The sequence below is a fragment of the Narcine bancroftii genome, chromosome 13, assembly GCF_036971445.1.
Source record: "Narcine bancroftii isolate sNarBan1 chromosome 13, sNarBan1.hap1, whole genome shotgun sequence".
Classification (NCBI taxonomy): domain Eukaryota; kingdom Metazoa; phylum Chordata; class Chondrichthyes; order Torpediniformes; family Narcinidae; genus Narcine; species Narcine bancroftii.
The window spans coordinates 28,823,030-28,844,984 of NC_091481.1; the positions used below are offsets into that span (position 1 = coordinate 28,823,030).

The following is a 21,955-nucleotide window of genomic DNA, read 5'->3' on the forward strand; positions in this document are numbered from 1 at the left end:
AATCAAAAGAGATTCCCCCCCCCCCCCCCCCCCCGCCAGAGTCACCGGGTGTCCATAGATTTTCCTCCAGCGCTTATGCAGCCACACAAAGTCCAGTCCAAACCATTGGCGGCCCCAGCTCCAGGTCCGCCCCCTCGCATCCCGGTTCCGATACCTACCTTTAGTCAGTTTTGATCATTCTCCAGCAGTCCGCAGCCCGGCGCGAGTCTCCTGACAACAGTCTCCAGCAGTCTCTGGGTTCCTCGCCTTGGGTCGCCAGCAGCCCGCCACATTCGTGGGTCTTTCAACTGCAGAGTCCCCTACTAATCCACCACCATGGTCACCATCCCCTTTGCTTCTCCTTCTCGGGCGGGGGTTGGTCTCCCTGTTTTCTGGTCCCCTGTACCAGTCCTCTGCTCCCTTGGAGTCAGCAACCCCTCATGGCTGCTGCCGATCAGAAGTGCCACCATCTAGGGCGGTCGCGGGATTTTAAATAAAACTGCTGTCCTCTCCTTTAAGGGGCCGTTCAAAGCCTGTGCGGAGCTGACAGCAATTGACTGGGCGTTTGGACCCTGCAGGAGCACTGTATCTCTGCACCTTCCTCCCCGCAGGTCCACACCTGTGGGTCCACACCCGCGGCAGCGCCGCCATTTTGGATCCCTCTTCTTACCTCCTTAACCGTGAATTCCAGCAATTTGCAATGACAGATGTCAGGCTAAATGGCCTATAGTTTCCTGCTTTCTCTCTCCTTTCTTGAATAATGATGTTATACTGTGGTTTTCCAATCTTCTGGAATCTCTCCAAAATCTAAGGAATTTCGGTACGTTACATACAATGCAATCACTATCTCCCCGGCCACTTCCAAAGATTTAGGAAATGAAAACACAGTAAGCCAACAAACAAATTCAATATATGAGATACAGTATTCCGGCCTTTTCTTCCTGGGGTGATGGAACTTTCAAAATCACAATACATGGATGCTGCATGAGATTTTCTAGCACATTTAAATTTAGGCAAACATCACAGTACAGCCCATTTCGGCCCATGAGTCCGTGCCACCCAATTTGCACCCAATTATCCTACACTCCCGGTATACTTCGAACAGAGGTAGGAAACCAGAATCACTGGGGAAAATCCATGCAGACACGGGGAGAACTAACAAACTTCTCAGGATTCGAAGCCCCCAGTCCCAATTGCTGGTGCTGCAACGGTGTTAATCGCGATGCCAACTGTGCCACCTTTTGAGATTAGTAACTGTCGTGTTGTAGCATTGCCAACCAAGGAAATAACTTGCCGCCTAACCATCGGAAGGCAGCACGGTTGGCACAGCAGTTAGCGCAATGCTGTCACAGCGCCAGTGATTAGGACCGGTATTCAAATCCCATGCTGTCTGTAAGGAGTTTGAATGTTCTCCCCATGTCTGCATGGTTTTCCCTGAGGACTCCAATTTCCTTCCACCGTTTGAAACGTACTGGGGGTTGTAGGTCAATTGGGTGGCATGGGCGCATGGGCTGAAGTGGCCTGTTACCGTGCTGTATGCCCAAATTAAAATTTAAATCATCACAAAGATATCACTGAATAAAGCAAATCCTATCCACCTTGGAGACACTTTTCTGCAAAAAATATTTGCCTCTATGCTACAGACTTTCAGTATGATCTGAAATTGTGTTTGGTGGAACACAATTTCCACTGGCGCCTTCTCCCAGGAATTAATGGGGAATTAACCTGTAAGGGTCCAGTGGAAAAGGAAAATAATCAGCGTGCCAGCGTCAAATGACATAAAATCATGTCAGGGATGGACGGCCTCCACCCTACTCATTTTGATCTCCACTTTGAAAATCCATGGACAATGGAGCTATTCTACCAGAATTGATGAGTCAATCTAATTCTGAATCCTTGTCATTTCACATGCATTGGAAATATTAGAAAAAAACTGTTCCATCATGGAAAACACTGTACCAGGTATACCAAGCTGTCAAACTTTGTCAGCCTGAATGTCTCCAGGAATTTTTGACTTTGCAGTGTGCCAACAGCAGACAGCTAATCTGCTCCTTCGTGGTATATTTTGGTTTGTGACAGCTACCTCGTGCCCCTTTCCAAGGCTGCATTTGATGTCAGAGGTAACCTGTTGGTCTGTTCGCAGAAGAATTGTTCTCACCGTTGGTATTTTGTGGCTTTAAACTTAAATTTTACATTACGAAAATTGTCAAAAATATGCAACACTTCATTTGTGAAGTGAAATATTTGAATGCTGAGGTAATTTTGTCCCAATTATCCGAGAAAATGCTACAGTGCACAGCATGCTTTTCTACTTTCGGCACTTTGAGGGGGTACATTGTACCCCCTGTTTAGGTGTTATTGAAAAGATTCCAAGCACTTTGACAACACATGGATATGGAAATTTTGGGCGCACGATCCCTCCCTCGTTTTCTGTTTGATTTGTGGCTGAGACTGATAAAGTGTGAGTTTGTGATGGATTATGTAGTACAATGCGTCTGTGAATTACTTCCCACGTTTTATGTTTGACAATTAATTGGGTCAATGTTTTACAATTCATTTGATCATTATGTTAAACTATTTTCTGTATTGTATTTTCAGATTGGTGAAAGGGCAGATTTTTTGAATAAATCAGTGAAAAAGAGGTAAAATCTTTATCAAGTCCCTTTTACCAATGGATACTGTTTTAAATGGAGTTGCACGTTACTTGGGATGAATATGACTTAATTGTATTTGCAGCACCACCTCCAAAGTTACACGTCCTCTACTGGGTGTCTCCAAGATTGACAGTAAATTGGAGCAGTATACCAGTGCAATTGAGGTGAGTGCAATTGAGGTTAACTGATGTCGTCTTGATGCAGAAAGTGACAGACGTGGCTCTTTCTATCAGTCCATCTGGGATCTTAGTCCTTGAAGACATCTTTGTGAAGCACTGCATCAAGGCTACAAACATCATAATAGACCCCCCCCCCCACTCCAACCTCCCCCTCTCTATCACCCTGACTACCCCCCTCAACAACTCCTTGCCCTCTCTATCACCCTGACACACTCTCTTCTCAGGCAGAAAATATAGAAGCTTTGGGTTTGAGAACATTGTTCTTTGCTACAACTGCCAAAGAAACTGTGGTGGCATGGTTCGTACAGCGGCTAGCGCAACCCCTTCACAGCACCAGCGATTGGGACTGGACCAGGGTTTGAATCCTGTGCTGTCTGTAAGGAGTTTGTGCGTTCTCCCCGTGTCTGCGTAGGCTTTCCCCGGGGGCTCCAGTTTCCTTGCAGCATTCAAAATGTACCAGGAGGTGTAAATTAGGTGGCACAGACACGGTGGGAGGGAAATGGCTTGTTACAAGGATGTATGTCTAAATTTAAATGTTAACAATCAGGGTCTTGACCCCACTCTGCATGAGCATTTCCATAACACTACTTCAAGACCACCAAAGATCTATCTGCACTGCTGACTCAACACTTTGGCATCATGGTTTATTTCCACCTGTGAATATTTATTTCCCTCTTCCTTATATATTATTTTTTTGTTCCCTTGTGTGTGGTGCTTTCTGTGTAATGAACCTAGAAAGCACCTGCATCTGTACATCGTCCTGTCATATATCTGATAATAAAATTTAGACATTCAGTTTTCCTCAACCAGAAATTGTGAGAGTTGAAAATATTTAAACATTAAAAAAATGTTTCATTTATCTTTAATTTAAACATTAGTAGTTACTGAAATGATCTTAATATAAAGGAATTGTATTGACCAGTCTGCATTGTTTTCACTTTTACACTTTTACTCCCACTTGGGGGGCCCTTCAACAATAACATTAATAAGATTTAAATATATATTTTCACCCAAACCAAATTGGCCTTCAATAGCATGTAGCTATTTAAAAATTTTATTCACAACACGGTAGAAGCTGATTCCAGCCATTTAAACCAGTGCCGTCCAATTACATCCAATTAATCCCCGTGCAATTTGGAGGGTGGAAGGAAACCACAGCCCCTGGGGAAACCCCACACTGGTCACAGGGAGAACATACAAACACCTTACAGATAGTGCTGGATTCAAATCTGGGTCACACTGTTTACTTGTTATAAATAATTACGTTCAAAGACACAGGAAATTCCTAAGGATACTAAAATAAGCCCAATTCACAACTGAAATACAATAATTGATAACTTCTTGAAAATTAAATCTCTAAAATTTTAAGAACTCATAAACAATTAAAGCTAGCGGAAATTTTACAAAATGATATGTTATTTTATGCAAAGTTGAAACTTCAAAGCTCCTCACTATTCAGTTAAGTAATTCTCATGTCCATTCAAATGTGCTCTACTTTCAACAAATAGTTTCTGTATAACAATTGGTGGAGAGTGTACTGACTATAACCACACCAGCAGTGCGAGTATAAGACAGCTCTAATAAACTAATATGTACACTAAGAGGTCTTGTCTCTGTAAGACGAACTCAGAAGACTAGACTGTAACTCTGGACTGCTTTCTATACAAGGTCTCCGGGATGACCCCTGGTGACCTAGTGGTGTAATTACATATCACCACAGGGAGCACAGTAAGTTAGCATTTAATTTTCATTTTGGGGGTCCAATGCAAGGTTGGTGTTCATTGTCCATCACCAAGTGGCTGCACTACCTTGAACCGCTCTGGTTCTTGTGGTAAAGGGTAGGGTAGTACAGTGCTGGGTCGGGAATTCCAGGACTTAAATTCCAGTGTTAATGGAAGAACAGAGATATAATTCCAAGTGGAAAGGTGCAGCAGGGCAAAAGGTAGTGACGCTGCCTTACACCTCAGGGTCAATCCAGATCACAGGTGCATCTGGAGTTTGTGCTTTTTCCCTGTGACCATGTAGGTATTCCCCCAGTTGCTCCCATTTCTTTCCAGGTCCCAAAGATATGCTGAAGGGCAGATCAGTTGGTTACTCTCTCTAGTACAGCTGAGTGGCAAGAGAGTTGGGGAGAGTTAATGGGCCTGTGAGAGAATATAGGGGACAAGAAAACAAGTGGGAGAGGGAGAGCTGGATTCCATGAGCAGAATGGCCATCTTCTCTGTTGTAAAAATATTCAAATGTCAGGACTGTGTGTGACTTGGAAAGGAACCTGCAGGTGGGAGTAGAGGTCACACATTTGGGAGTGAAAGAGCAAAGCTAAACTTAAGTGATCATGAATCACTGTAACTTTCCAACATGCATTTTGTGTAATCTCTAATGCAAGTTCAAGCTTACATTTATCGTTTGTTAATGTCTATTTCACTGCAGAGTATCATGAAAACACTCCCAGAATTGTTGTCAGTCAGTGACACCAGCAGGTCTCAATCTTTGATCTTCCTGAATATGTTAGATAAGAGAAAGATGGTGTTAAAAGAAAATTTTAATTTTTTAAATTTAAACATTCAGCGCGGTAACAGGCCATTTCAGCCCATGAGTCTGTGCCGCCCATTTTACACCCAATTAACCTACACTCCCGCTACGTTTCAAATGGTGGGAGGAAACCCAAACCCCTGTGGGAAACCCCACTCAGACACGGGGAGAAAATACAAACTCTTTATAGACAGCACGGGATTCGAACCTCGGTCCCAATCGCTGGTACTGTAAAGGTGTTGCACTAACGGTGCTGTCCACTCTGTTTTTGTCGAATTAAGTTTGGAACAGTAGCATCCTGGGTAATAACTTTCAAAATGATTTCACTGCCAGCACTTCTGACAAATCGGAAAGGAATATTGTAAAATCACTTATTGCAATGAATAAAACAAATGCGTTTGGGAAGCTATCAAATGCAATAAAATCTGGAGTTATAAATCATGTTAGTTGATGAAAAGTGCAGCTTTAGCAGTTTGTCCACATGACCTAAACCCTCAGATTAAGCAGTGGCTCACCGTGTAATCTCTGGAATTAACATCAGTAGCTTTGGTGACCACGAATAGATCCACCCTCACTTTCATTAAGTGCACAGACATTACCAGGGTTCTTTATTGAATTGATTGCAGAGAAATCCTTCAGGAATTGATGAGCTTTTTTTAAAATCAGCTCTGATGTTGTTCTGGCCTTTGAACTGTTGGAGGCTGCCACTTTGTATATTTGCATAGTCCAATGCTTTGAGGGGATTCTGTTAACTTTTGTCTCCAATGTAGGGTGCCAAAACAACCAAAGGAGGCAAGTCTTCAGCTTCAGATCTCCCACTCACAGCTGACGGGGTGCGGAACATAAAGAGCATGTGGGAAACTGGTGATGTCTATAGTTCTACTTCACCATCTAATAAGGGTACACCCAACAAGGTAAGGTATCCCCATGGAGTCTTCCTACTGAAATAGTACGTAGGTAGGTCAACAGCATGGCTTCAAAATCAAATTAGTTGTGCTGACACTAGCCTAAAAGCTGCTCACAAATTGACTACTGTACACTGCTCTTTTCGTTCTTGATGTGATTTGTGCCCTAAGGTGGTGTTTTAACTCTTTATCCCATGGATATGTTTTGATACTCAGTTTTGTATGAGGTTTTATGTTTATATATGCCCTGATTTTCATTTCTTCTTTGACAAAGCCTGTTTAATTGGTTTCCTTTGGGTTGAATATAATTTTCATTGCTTTACAAATGATAATAGACAAACTTCAAAGATATTCTACCTCTTTCATTTATTAATTATAATGATGTCCCATACATATTTGCAACAATGCATCAAAAGACTGCAAACCTGCTGTGTGCTGAAATATCTCTGGGTTAAAGAGTTAAAACATTCAAAATATGCTTGATAACACAGCAGCTTGTTTAAAAAGTTTTTTTTTCATTGTATTGGGCATGATAAATGTTCATGCTCTGATTAATTGAGCAAAACATATCTGCCCACTGCTGTGAAATAGACAAAATCCAAAAAAATGCTTCCACCACAACTTAAGATGAAGAATTATCTTGGTTTTGACATTCCTGAAAATACACAGGAGTTAACCCTGAACTGTTGATTGCAAGGTAAACCCCACCCATGCAGTTAGGAAGAAAAAAACTTGAAATGCCCGTAAAATTTCTCAGCAGGAATCTTTGACGTGAGAGGTAAACCATGAAAATTTTTCACCACAGGGATTTTATCCCAGCAGACTTAGTAAGAGCATATACATTTAGAATGGAATAGTGAATTGCTCAAAGCTATCAAATCTGATTTATAGGTGTTTAATATGAAACATTTTTAAGATTCTCCCTTAGTTTTTAGCAGCGAGCAAGAAGAGTTTACCATGTCAAAAACAAATATTTAACTCAAGTACATTAAACTTAGTGGGAAGTCATAAAATAATCCTGCTCCCTGTTATTACCTGGATCCCCCGACCATATCAAATATTTATCACATTTCTTTATAAAATGAATATGGAATTTGCTTCCCATCATATGAGAGGAGATGTACACAATGTATTTGAGATTGGAACAAACAAGTAATCCACTTCAAATTGAAAGATGAAATTCTTTTGGGGTAGTAACGGAAGTGTTATAAACCCATACCTTTGATGACAGCTTTCAATGCACAAAATTTACCTCTGATTCTTTTGCTAGTTGCCATAAGGAGCTTTCATTAATGTAGCTATGTCTGCATTTAAATAGCCAGTGACGCCCGTTGAGGAGGCTTTCTGTTCTTGACTGCCGAAATTATGTATGTTCAGATGCTCTTAGGATGCTTCACCCAAAAGTCTTTTGGTATAAGCAGGCAGAAGGTTCAGGCCAAGTAACACTCTGGAACTGCCCTGAGACAATTTCACATGAATAATTTGATTGATCTCAATTTTTTAATATGTTATTTTATCATTAAATTAGGAATGTACAAGCCTTTGGTGTTTGAAAGAAAATGACCCCTTTACATTTCAACCTTTACATGTTCTGAATTTTAATTGTAGAGAGTATTATAGGAAAACCATTTTGGTAAAATTATTTTTAAATCGTATGTTGTGGTGGCAAGCTTTGAAATCTGACTGGAACTCACTCAGAGCTTCACAGGATTCTGTTTGTGGCTGTACTTGTAGGAAGTAGCGGGTCTGAAAGTCGGCGTTGCCGGTCGCATCAACCAGTGGCTCACCAAAACTCCTGAAACAAACAAATCACCTTCATCCAAACCCTCAGTAAGTCACCCACCTCTTCCCTCCCTTTCAATGCACGTACTCTCTCAGGGCCACCTGCTGGGGTTGATTTTGGAGCACTCGTGGTTAACAGGGAAGCTCAACTTGCAGTTATGGTCTGTGCTGGACTTCGCTCCAAAAGGTTTTTGGTCTCAGACAAATTATGTGGTGAGAAACAACTGCCTGGACCAGGGTTGCATAACATGATCGGAGATTCTATCTGTCTGCCAGGAGTGAGCATTAACAACACGTATGAAAAAGTGGAAGGGTGCTCTGCCGAATTAAGACAGGTAGAATGAAATGTCTAAGTTGGGAAGGGAGTAAACACTGGAGAAAATTTCAGCTCATAAATTCAATGTCTGAAGGCATTATTTACCTTCATGAAATTGCAAAATAATCCAAGCTTACATTCTTTTCATCCTATCAACTTTAATAGAATAATTATCTTAAAAAAGAATGCCTCCAGCATGAAATGTCAGTTAGGAGGAAACTCTACTGCATAATGATATGTTTTCTGTAGATATGAAACAGAAACATATTGGAGGATAATTGCATACGTTTCATTTGATGTTAGAAGCTAAATTGAGATTGCTCTATTTTTCTTTATAATTGATACCATGTTTCTGAAATTAAAATAAAACTTACTTTATTAAAAGTTTACTTTGCACTTTTACCAGTATTAAAGGATGGTGTCAGCTGTATCTCATTTTGTGATATTCCTGCATGACCATCAGAAGATTGTGTATTGGTCTCACTTTTGAGGTTTGACCATAAATATCCAGGCCAACATTTCATTGCAGTATTGAGAGAATGCTGCATGGCTTGTCTGAAAAACTGATTGGAGAGTACTGATGTCTCTTTCCATCCTATGCCATTGGAAATGGATCTTCCTGAAACAATCGTAATTGCACATCTCCTTGCTCTGGAAATTTCACTGGCATGATGCCTGAGTTGTTTTCTAAAGTGATTTAATTTCCTGTGCATAATATCTAAGCAATGCATATGAAACAGTTGGGCAGAATATGGGAAGATATGACCTAAAGGAAAGGAAGATAGGTCATGCCTTAGTGCCATGTTACCTTGTGCATTAATGACCCTTCCAATGCACTTGCAGAAAGTACAGGGGATACTTAGCATGTCATAGAGTCAGTGTCCATGTCCTTCATTAGTTTGAAGTTCATGTTTATCATTATGCACACATCTGGTACAGTAAGAAGGGTTCATTTTCTCAAGTAATCCAGCTCGTCACTCTAATATGCACCCTGAAGTACAAAGTAGAAGAGCTACATGTGTAAACTTTGTAATAAGCAATTGCGAGGTTCATTCAGGAGCCTGATGGCTCCAGGGAAGAACCTGTTGGTGCCCGATTTCACATTCTGAAGCCTGCACTCCAATGGGAGGAGGGAGAAGGCAGGGTGCCTGAGGTAAGATAGGTCCTTCTGTATTTTGGCCGCCTTTCTGAGGGAGCGGGAGGAGTTGATGGAGGGGAGGGAGATTTGTGTGATGTTCCGAGCTGCAATCACCACCTTCCGCAGCTTCTGCTCATCTTAGGTGGAGCAGTTCCAGTACCCCGCTGTGATGCAGCCAGACAGGATGCTTTCAATGGTGCACCTGCTAAAGTTATTAAAGAGATGGGGAAACATCCTAACCTTCCTTAGCCTTCTCGAGAGGTGGGATTTCTTGACCGTAGTGTTGATGTGTTTGTTCCTGGTCAGGTCACTGGAAATCATTACGGTCAAGAAACTTGAAGTGGTCTATTATCCTCAGCTCAGCACCATTGATGTGGACAGGGTAGGTGCCTCTACCCAGCTCCTTCGCCTTGGTAGCATTGACAGGAAGGTTGTTATCTTTGTAACCAGTGAACATAAAGATGGCGTTGGAACAGTATTTGGCTACACAGTCATGGGTGTAGGAGTACATTCAGGGGCTGAGTGCACATCCTTGCTCGTGTTGCGTGTGATCGTGGAGAAGGTCCTGATTCCCATCTCACTGATATTCTTTTCAGACAGGAAGTCAAGAATCCAGTTGCAGAGGAGTGTTCTGATGTCATAGAGTTTGCTGGGGTTTGGGGGGGGGGGGGATGATGATATTGAAGGTGGAACTGTAGCCAATAAGCTACAGTTATAAGAATCATTGATGTCTCAGTGTTCTAGGGCTGAGTGGAGGGCCAAGTAGATGGTGACTGCCTGGTAGGATAAGCAGCAATTTAATCCAGAGTCATGTTCATTTTTTTTTTGCCAAAGTTGTGTTGTTTGATCTCAGATTCCATAATTACCAGGGGTGCAACAGGCACTTTGCAATCTTGGTGTCGGATCAAAGCGGTGGCGGTGCCAGAGCTGCGGCAATGGCATTGCTGCCAGTGGTGAGAATCTGAGGAGAGTGGGGAGCAGAGATACAGCCCTCTCCCACGTAATTCTACCACCCAGTGCAACAGCCAACAGCTCCCTGCAGACGGTTAATGGACGGTTAAAGGAGCTGACAGTGTTTTCTTTAAAATCTTGCAATCACAAGTCTGGGCCCAAGATAGCAGTGCCTCGAGGGGTTTCAGAATCCAGGGGAGCAACAGATTGGTGCAGGGCACCAGTAACAGGGAAAACACCACCCCCAACCCCCACCATTGAGAAGGAAAAGCAAAGGAAACGACCCCAAGGACAATAAGCATGATGGTGGACCAGTGAGGGGATCTACGGCTGAAGGACACACATACACACACACACATAGGCAGCAAGATGTTGGTTACTTGCGGATGAGGAGCCCACAACACCTGCGAGCTGCTGGCAACTTGAGGTCAAAGGTCTAACATCAGGCTGCTGGAGACTGGCTCATGAGAACCAGGTATCAGAACCGGGAGGTTCTAGAAGGTCCTGAGGGCAAGATGGGCTCCCAGAGGGTCCTGGGTGCAGAAGGCTTCCTCAACATGTCGGAGGATTGAATCTGGGGTCTGGCTGCAGACGGGTAAATCGACAGGCAAGGGACATGGGCCAAACACAAGCGAGTGGGGCAACACAAAAATGTGCTGGAGAAACTCAGCTGGTCTCTCAGCATCTACATACAAGAAGTATGGCTCCATGCAATGTACCTGTCACTATGACAGGGATCAGGTGGACTGCTTTTGAGTGAGTAAAAGGGTAAGACTAAAGTTTTCCCATGTTGTTATGTAACATATTGTTTCATCAGGTGGAGGTAGTTAGCTGCACAAACAGTTGCTTGCAGTAAGACCAGGCAATATATAGTTTTATTGAAGCATCAATGGAGATCTCACATTTTCTTGTTCAGATCCCCGTCTTTCAGTGGGTGCCCTTGAAAGGGAAAGTGAAGACTATTTCCTCCTTGCAGAAGAGAATCATTTTATTAGAGAAATAGAGCACCCATCACTGGACAAATAGAGCCCCCATCACTGGACACTGGACAAATAGAGCACCCATCAAAAAAAAACTGGATAACAAAAAAAAATTTTCTTCTTGAACATTTTTGGGTGTATTTTATGGATTCTGGGCTAATATCGAAACTCATCTTAACACTTTCTATCAGGTAGTATTTTTTAAATATATAACCTATTCTTGGGATTTCCTGTCATATTTTTCAACATTCTTCAAGCTACAAAACCACAAAATGCAACATGACATTGAACATTCATTTTCTGCATTTGCACGTGAACTTCCCTGCTGATCTTGGTGCAGTCAGCGATGAACTTGGTGAAAAGTTTCACCAGGGGCGCAATGCTAAATTTTTAGGTGCCAGAGCTCACCAAAAATGTGAGACCTGGCCTTGGTAGCCACCATGTTGTCTTTGGCATTGTATAATTGACTGCGAACAATAGGACTACAAAAGAGGACAACTGGTCATAGAAGAAAGAGGCATGTCCAGAATAACATTCGGGGTGGGGGCGGGGTGTCAATAGCGGGCCCAAGGGGTGGCAGAGAAGTGCTCTAGTGAGCTCCGGCAGCACTGCACCCCTGGGTTTCACCAGGGCAGTATCAGGGCAACTGGAATCCATCAGTGCTGACTGACTATTGTTGGGCATTGACACAAGAGGCATCAGATGCTGAGTACCAACGAAAATCAGTGGCAAAACATTTTTAGGTCAGTTGAACTAAAGCAAAATATCATTATGTGATTAAACATACTAAATTCAATAAAAGTTTTAATTTACTATATCTCCAACTCCCTACTTGATACAGTAAATCTGAAGTTATCTTTGTGTTTAGTTTGAAGTTATCAATCATAATCCCCAATTTCTTTTCAAGAAGCAACCTTTTTGGAAAAAAAATTGTTATCCAGTATTAGAAGCTCGGCTGAACTTGTCTTTTTGGAAGAGGAGGAAATAGTAACATAGAACCGTGCATAGATAATTTTAAAAAAAAACCTCTGTATATGTCATACAGCACTATAAAACAAAATAGTGAGCCAAATCCTATCGGTGAACTGTGCACTTTGTAGTTAGTTATTGTATTCTCCACAAGAGGGAGATGTAATGCACTTTAAGATTTTGAATTAAGGTCTGCAAGGATCTTAAAAGTTTGTTAACAAATGATAAGAGTTTTGCAACTTGAAACAAGTTTCCATAATTCATTATGAGATTCTGCACAACTCCAAATATGTTGCACGTGTATAAAGCATAAGGACCTTGTGTAAATGTTAGTAACCATTCGCCTCTCCTGTTTTCTTGCCCAGCTGATAGCTCCACTTGCTTTCTTCATGCCTTTGTTGTTTTCTTTCTGGTTTGGCATATCTTCTCCTTCCTTCTTTCTTCTACTCCCTGAGGTCAGAGATTCTTGTCAAATAATCAGGTAAATCGCTTGATTTTTTTTGTTGCTTATCAAGGACTATTTTTGTGTTGGGAAGGACAGAATGCAATTTTAATTTTGACTAACATTCAAATCAATGCATGCACAGAAGCATTGTCTTTAGAATGGGGATGAGATGTTAATTATACTAACCTTTCCCTCATCTCTTGCTGTTGCAATATTCACCAATTCTAATGTTGGAACTAAAGTTAAAAGCCTCTTGAATCAGTTATATAAATTGAATTGGTGTATGGAATCCTTGACTCTCATTTTCTCTCCCCTCAGATCTTTTTTTTCAACTTAAGGCTGGAAGTTATATTTTCTGGAAATTATGAGATAAAAATCTATTACTCCCAATTAAAGTACAGTGTAAAATAGAATGCAGAGGTGATTGGGTATTTCTCAACATAGGTCAAAAGAAAAATAAGCAAATTTTGAACTTCATGGTTGGTCCTGCTTCTCCAGACCAATGCAGAATGGTGAGTGCCACCTTGTTCCTGTTGTCACTACTGCCACAGAACACGAGGGCCTCAACATTAAGCATGTATGCCAATCCTTCTCTGTCATGAGATTCAACTAATATTTTTTTTAAAAAGCAAGGGTGCTGAATCACCCAATGTGGGTTGAGTCCAGAGAACACCCCGTGCTGAGAGAGAATGATCAAGGTTGAAGAAAAACGTTGATATTATCTTTCCCAGCACAAAATTTTAACCCTGGTCCCAGAGAGGAAAGAGCACTTGATAATTATTTTATCCTTGCCAGTTAACAGATTTCTTTTGAAAGAAACTTCTTTTTCTTAGTTTTACAGGTGTTGTGTTCTGCCTTTTTTTCAGTGGTTTGGGAGTATATGCTACTTTAGTACTTCTTGGGCAGTAAGGGCAAACCGTGCATTCATTTCGATGTGGAGTATGGGGAAGCAGAACAATGAAGCTGTTGAATGTTTCATAAAACAGAGGCAAATATATTTGATAATCACCAGTTTCCCTTATTTGCTATGAAAGGGATGGTCAATTATATAGTTTTCCTTTAGTGAGTACTGTATATTTCAGCATATAAGTCGAGTCATGAAACCCAAAACAATTTCTCAAAAAGGGGGGAGGGAGTTCGACTTATACACCGGATATACTTTTGAGACCTTAAATCCACTTAAAAAAAACAGATTTACATCAATTCGGCATATAAGTCGATGTTGGAAGCACCGCCAGTGCCGCTGCTCCCCGACATCTCCCCACTGCAGGGTGCCGTCATAACTGCCCCTACCTGGGACCCTGAGATCACCATTGCCACTCCTGCCTGGTAGGCCAAAGTTTCTGCTCCCACCTGGAGCACAATGATATCGCGTCAGCTCCGTGAGCCATCACCATTGCTGTCAGGTAGGCTGAGGTTTCTGCTATCGCCAGGAGCACGACATCACTGTTCCAGCTCCATGGGCCATTGTCGCTCCTACCCGTTAAGCCGAGGTTTTATTTTACTTACTTAATTTACAGCTTTGTTACATGTGATTGGGGTGTTTTAATTGTTCCTGGGAGGCCCAGTTAGCCCAAAAATACGCTGGATATACCATAAAACCCTTAAAATTAGGCTGTAAAATGGGGGTTGACATATGCCAAAATATACAATAAAGGCATGGACTATTTATTCAGAGAAATGGCTTAGAACTCTGCATAACTGCTGAGGAATTCAAATTCAAGTGGATATTTAAATCCATAATTATGGGGGAAATGTGCCATCAATATTGGCCATTAAGGGAGTAATTTGTAAAAAACCCATGTGTTTAATTAACAGCCTTCAGTCATGGAAACTTCTCAGTCTTATTTGATCTGGATAATGTGAATCTTCATCCAATTAGTTACAAACAAATACAAAAAAAGCATACATCCTTCCTAAAGTATTTAACCACTTCATTCTATGATGCAAATTTAGGTCATTTCTATTTCTCTTCACAGTATACCTCACTGACAAAAGGCAGAGGAGGAAAAACCCAACACCCAACCCCAACCCACCAATTTTCCCCTGCAACCGCTGCAACCGTGTCTGCCTGTCCCGCATCGGACTTGTCAGCCACAAACGAGCCTGCAGCTGACGTGGACTTTTTACCCCCTCCATAAATCTTCGTCCGCGAAGCCGAGCCAAAGAAGAAAATAGTTTGTCTAAAGCATTCTCACTACACAAAACCTGATTACCAAGTATGCCTTTAATCCCTTCATATATTTTAGTTATAAAACCATTGGGGTAGATTTCCAACTTGTGACCTGAGTGTACCACTACCAGTGGTAGACTTTTATTTCTGTTGAATTTGGCGCCTGCGCTGCAAAGTTAACTTTGAAGTTCTCTGAAATAAGCTCAGTTCAGTTCCCAAACCACATTGTTAAAATAAACTATTTTGATAACGCAAGAGAGCTCATTCGGTCTCGTCTTTGAGCGAAATTCACAAAGGGTGGGAAAATATGAATTCGATAGTATAGCATGATTGTCATTAGATACCATGACTACTGCAATAAGGTGATGCACAATTTAAAATTTCCCCTGTGTGTAATAGATCTGCAATTTCTGTTTCAAATATCTTACAATTTTTGTATTTCTAATTCCAGGATGTGAAGCCAGGAGACGTATCAAGCAAACGCAACCTATGGGAGAACAAAACTGATTCTTCCAATGGAAAATCAGCCACCCCTTCTAAGGTCATAATTGGATAGAAGATATATAGATATATCGAAGTTCAATCCTGTTCCAATTTTGTCTAAGATGTAAACTGTTACATCCCTGGAACGGCTGTACAAAACAAAGATGTCCACCAGGGACCTATTTAAATATTATTAGTGATTATCCAAATATTATACTGAAATTTTTGATCCTCATCCTGTAACTTATCAAAATGAAGAAAGGTCCTAATTGGTATTTTGAGCTCACATTAATGAGGAAGAACTGATATTAGAGAGTTTAGAGCAAGATTGAAATCAGAATAGGTCTTCAAGAGTCAAAAATTCCATTCACCAGCACTAGATTCAAAATCAGATCTTGACACCCAGATGCTCATTCGAAAAGATGGATTGAAATCTCGGTGTTCACTGTCACTTGAATGTGGCTGCTTTGTATTAGCGACTGTGGTCAATTAACAACCACCCGACTCATGCAAGTACATTCACACACCTGTTGAACCGCCAATTCACCAAGTTCAACATTCCACAGAACAAAGTTAACATTTTCATGACAGCCATTTAATCCCATCTAATTATCATCAAATTTTCATCTATCAACATCCCAGCTCTGGCCAGGATCACTTGGCTGGACCCTGCTCCAAAACAAAAAGTCTTTTGCAAATTATGTTAATTGAGATGGAGCAATTAAGGGTGTTTTGGCATCAACTGGGGAGTTTGTCTCTTTGGGGGGTTTTTTCAAGGTCACCAGAACTTCCTTTCAGCATAAAAAACTCACAAATAAGTCAACAGTCATGCAACAAAAAAAAATCAATCTGCAGTGAATGTTCCAATTCTAATCAGTCACAGAATAAATAGTTTTTACTAATGTTGGTTACTTTGAAATTGTTATATAAAGGGCTAATGCTCAAACTATATTCTTTGTTCTTATTTCCAATGGCCTCAAATGAGCGGCACAACCCTTTGTCTAAAGCAGTCTTAATAACAAACATAATTAATATCACCTCAGGATTACTGACTTTGCATGAGGGAGATCATCCAAACTCTACACTCAACGGCAGGAGACTTTATGTTTTTTGTCCATTTAGACCAAGGTATTTGCAGAGTTCCCCAAAGTCTAAGCTCGTAGAAAACCTCTTTTTATAAAATGCTTTGTTGTGTCTGGAGAGAACAGAGAATGTGCCTTCTGCAGGTGTTCTTCGGCAGTGTGGCCCAGTCAATCTAACCACTTGGGTACACCCTTCTCCCTTGCCCTCACTTTAATACATCTTCCAATCATAAAGTAGCAGCCTTCTCTTGCCCTGGAAGAGTGCATTGTGTTAAGCCCCATTTTGTTTTGCTACATGCTGATACATACAAGAACTTGTGGCATATTGGTAGAGGTCGCAATGTTGAAACTGACAACATTTCATAGGGAAGACCAACGTGCTGTTCTTTAAAACTTGCCATTACAATTCTAAATCTATAAAGGACATTAATAAGCAGCTTTTCAGTGACACCTGCTGTCAATTTAATGCTAAAATGTGTTATGTTGCATTTTCTAACCTATGGCCTTCAAATTGCCAGCTGGAGTTCTGTGCCTAGGCTTTGCTCAGTGTTTTGGTAAAGTCAGGGAGTCAGCATAATTTGGTGGATTGGTAAATTAATTGGCCAGTACCCCTCAGATGCAGGAGAATGGTAAAATCTGGGAAGAATTGACGAGTTGAAGTGCTTGGGTCTGTGTGTTGTGAGCGGGATTCTAAGATAACGCTTGCAAAAGTGAATCCACCCCTACACATTACACATTAATGTGCAAATATTCGGCAAAACCGGTCCATCAAACGCACCTGCCAATTATCAGTATCATTCGGTTATGTGGGTACAATCGGTTTGTTGAAAAACAATCTAGGCAGTGAGGTGCCCAGCTGTCACTGGGACTCTATTCTGGAGCCCCTGGTTTGCACACTGGTTGAGCCACGGATTTCCCTCTCCAGCACAAGCCATCCCCTAAGAAGAAGAATTTCTGAAACAGATGGGAATTTCAGCCATTAGCAATGAGGAAGTATGGTATCTGAATTTCCCACTGAATTAGGCACATGCAGGAGCTGAGGAAGTGAAAAATGGTGACAAGAGGTGAAGAGGGGGATGGGGAGAGGGGAGAATTGACAGCAAGGGTTAGGGAAGTGTAATTGAGGGCAAGTGAAAATTATTTGCAATGGGGAAGGGGCAAAATTGTATGCATAAGGAAGGGAAAGCACTTTTCCAAGTAAGCAGAGGGAGAAACAATTGGCATGGAGAGCAGCAGTGTACACAGTAAGAGTAAAATGCATGGGTCAGTAGGGTTCAATGCACTGCATGGCAAATGGGTGGCAGTGAAAGAGGGGAGATTGTTCAAGTGGAACACAGCGGAGAGAAGGAAAACTAACCCAAGAAGAATGGAAAATTATGGGAAAGCGTAATGAAACAGAAAGGTGGAAATTAACGTGGAAGGTATTGTTGGTAAAGACTAAAGGGTAAAATGGGTGATAATGAAGGGGCCAACAGTAGATTAAGAATCTGGAGAGAACTTTAGAGAGGTGCTTAGGGAGAAGGTTTTTTTTTGTGGATAGCATCTATATGAACCAACAAGTCAAAGGTTTGTGAAGTTAAATCCCGTCAAGATTTGTGGGTTGATAACATGAAAACGCCCCTGAACTTTACCACTGGCACCAAGGTTAAGGCTGTCTGACTTTGGAAATAATGAAGAGCATTAAACTCGACCAGTCAGGTCCATGTTATGACTACGGAGACAAGACACAAGCAGGTTTCTCTGTAATTAATATCTCACCTCCTGCTTACCTCAGAACTTCGCAAAATTGGGCACAGGCTGCTCAGTAGCTAATATTGAAAATCTGTGAACAATTTACTCTGGTCACACAAGATTGCCTGTAACCCCTTCAAGCTTCTGTACCCCAAGCGGATGAAAATAATGTAACTTAATGCCCCTTCAAGCTTCTGTACCCCAAGCGGATGAAAATAATGTAACTTAATGTCTCTCTGAAAGGGTTAAAAAAAATAGCTGGAGCTCAATGGACTAGGTTAAACAAGTAGTTTCAGTGCCATGTGAGAGGACCAATGAATTGCTTTGATAAGAGTGACCACCTTTGATTAAGTGATGGATTTCCAAACAGCAATCTCTTCCTCACACTAAAAAAAGTGAGAAACCTGTTCATTGCTGAGACAAAAATGATTGTAAAAATACTTTAGATTTATATAATGTTTATATAATTCAATAATTTTCAAAATAACCTATCACCAGACTACAAGCTCATAAATGCTGTGGTGTATTTCTCTCCATTACAAACAAGCAAAAGAATCTCATACAGAGGTTCTGATTGTAATAACATTTAACGTTATTATTGAGTTGACATCCTCATGCATCTTAGTTTTTTTTAAGCTTTTTAGTTTTGACGAGAACACATCCAACTACGTTTCATCTGTAGAGGTGGGGAGGAGTTGGACACAGAATAGTACAATTTAAACACTAGGAAAATGATAACTACTGTCCTTTGTTGCATCTAGATTACAGCTGGAAGTAAATTCAAATCTGGTTCAGCAGGAGCTCACTACACTAATGGTAAGTGACTAAGCACTTCAAATGGAAGTTTAACTTCATAGCCAGGTACTTGTAATATATTCACAGTGCTATTTCCGTCTATGTTGGCAGTTATAATTAATGAATTCTAGCAGCTGAACATTACATTTTTATGGTGTTTTCAATAATGTTTAACATGTGTCAGCAGAAAGGCTGCAGATTAATAAAACCAAGCAAGCAAAAGCATCAAGAACAGATTACTCTCACCCTTCAAAGGGCAACTAAAAATAGCCATGTGATTTATTTTTAAAAAGATTATTATTTTTAAAAATTTTATTTACCACACGGTAGAGGCCAATTCTGGCCATTGAGACCCATGCCACCCAATTAATCTACAAGGCCATACGTTTTGGAGGGTGGGAAGAAACCAGAGCACCCAGGGAAAACCTATGCAGGGCACAGGGAGAATGGACAAACTCCTATAGACAGCGCCAGAAATGAACACAGGCCGCTGGCACTGTAACAGCGTCACGCTAACTGTGCTCCACTAAATGGCTGGTCATGTGCTAGTTCATCTTTTGTTTCTCTGCGTAATCGTAAATTATTTTTATCAAAAAGGTGATAAATCAAGTGTTTATTTCTCTCTGAGAATATTTTAAAATGTTAAAACGTCAGCTTTGCATTGTATTGTCTAAATTTAAATGAGATAGGAATCTGAACCATGCTTGTTGAATCACATGTGCAACTGTGTGTAAAAATGAGAAGCACGTCACAATGGTTAATCACCCATGGCCGTGGTGAGATTTAAAAATACCTTATAAAGGATATCAAGAAGAAAACAAGAGTGCACTTGACAGCAGCTGGGTATTTTTGACCATTGCACAAAATGAGAAAGGTTAGGAACTTCTCAGGCACATGATCATTGCACAGGATTGATGAGAGCTGAGCAGCAAGGACTGTAAGATTTGTGCAGAAGAGGGCAATTATTTTGTGATGAATTTTCATTTCATTCTTAATAATAAGCTGCTATGAGCTGTATTCAAATCATGTTTATAGTAAGAACAGATATTGGGGATACAAAGCAGCTGATGTAGAAAGTAAACAGAGTTAACGTTACAACATTTACGGCTTTTCATTAGAACTGGACTTGCAGTTAAAACAGGTGGCTGAATATTTCCAGTACCGGCTGCAGTTATTTCAAATTGACAGCATCTGCAGTTTCAGGATTTTCATTCAAAATTAATTTTCTATCACAGTTAAATCTAAAATGTGGACATATCCAGAAAACCAGGCAACCTTTATCGGGAGAGAACCATTTTAGATCATGTTAACTCTTCCTCTCTCTCGGATGTTGCCTGATTTTCAGCATTTTGGTTTATATTTTAACTTCCCAACCAACACTGAATTTCCCTGTTGTTTATCATATTCAGCAATCTGTCAGGTTTATTTCTTCCTGAAAAAGTTGAGTGATTTTTTTTTTGGCTAGTAGATTTTCCAAGAACAAAATAAATATATTTCCTGTGATGTGTTACAAGATTTGATGAAGCTCTGTACAAAGGAAGCACAACTTCCCTAGATTGTCTTCATAACCACTCTGGTTAACTTTTATATTTACCTGGTGGGATTTAGTCATTTGTATTCAATGCCACCAAGATCCCTTTGCTCCTCCAGATTTTCTTAGTCCCTCAACATTAAGAAAATACCTGCTTTTTTCTTCAGATGACCTGACACTTCCTAACTTTGCATCTGCTTTCATGTACTGTAAGTTATCTGCTGTGGCCAGTGGCCCAAAACGAATCCCTGAGAAACCACAAGTAAACAGAGAAAAGATAGAGGGACTCAAAAGGTCGGGCAGCAACCATGGAGAGAAATGTTTTGGGTCTCAGAAAGCGATTCCGAGCCGAAACATAGTCTGTCCATTTTTAATCATGGGTGCCGTCTGAACTGCTGCACCCTTCCAGTTTTTCATTGTTTTCCTGAGGATCCCCACCTGCCTTGTCAATTTCAAATTAACTCTCATCTGCACTCTTTATCATCTGCCAATCAAAACAAATCATAGCGCTGCCACATCTACAAACAATTACAGTGGGTTAAGCTGTTATTTTTGGAGCATTGGAAAATTAAATGTAATGCATTTACAATTTTGTCTACTATTTGCCTTAATTCAAAGGGTGGGAATAATTTGGACCTACATATTTTCTATCTTGATACGCAATATTGTTTTAATTTACTGCTCACATAAATAATGTCTGTCAAGTTTAACTTATTTCAGGATATCAGGGGATTTTCCTGGATTAGTTAAACCAGGGCAGGATTTTCTACAAAAGGATGAACCTGGATGAAGAAGTAGAGGGATTTTTGTGGATGATACGAAGGTTGGACCTGTTGTGGATAGAGTTGAAGGTTGTCATAGGTTACAAAAGGATATAGACGAGATGCGGAGTTGGGCAGAAAAGTGTTGGACAGAGTTCAATCTGGATAAGTGTAAAGTGGTGCATTTTGGAAGGACAAACTTGAAGGAGAGAACATGATTAATAGTAGGATGCCTAGGAGTGTGGAAGAACAGAGGGACCTTGGGGTCCAAACCCATAGATCTCTCAAGGTTACTGCACTGCTTGATAGGATATTTAAGAAGGCCTATGATATGTTGGGATTGAGTTCAGGAGTCATGAGGTAAAGGTGCAGCTCTACAAATCACTGGTGAGATTACACTTAGAATATTGTGTTCAAATCTGGTCAATTCATTACAGGAAGGATGTGGAAGGTATGGAGAGCGTGCAGAGGAGATTTGCCAGAATGTTGCCTGGGTTGGAAAATGTCTTAGGAGACAAGGCTAACAGAGCTAAGGCTTTTCACTTTGGAGTGAAGAAGGATGAGAGGTG

General features: G+C 40.9%; 1 protein-coding gene across 6 annotated transcripts in view; it reads left to right on the forward strand.

The window, feature by feature from the left end:
- The window catches only part of LOC138748864 (non-muscle caldesmon-like), a 195,926-nt gene that overhangs the window by 169,070 nt on the left and 4,901 nt on the right, over positions 1 to 21,955 (forward strand). For 5 of the 6 annotated variants that reach the window (XM_069909694.1, XM_069909693.1, XM_069909695.1 and 2 more), the window contains 6 exons: positions 2,578 to 2,621; positions 2,716 to 2,797; positions 6,115 to 6,258; positions 7,984 to 8,079; positions 15,455 to 15,544; positions 19,061 to 19,115. In XM_069909694.1, the coding sequence (XP_069765795.1) occupies positions 2,578 to 2,621; positions 2,716 to 2,797; positions 6,115 to 6,258; positions 7,984 to 8,079; positions 15,455 to 15,544; positions 19,061 to 19,115 (511 nt within the window). Of the gene's footprint in view, positions 1 to 2,577; positions 2,622 to 2,715; positions 2,798 to 6,114; positions 6,259 to 7,983; positions 8,080 to 15,454; positions 16,436 to 19,060; positions 19,116 to 21,955 lie in introns of those variants that run through there. The other variant, XM_069909697.1, reaches the window with a different exon arrangement.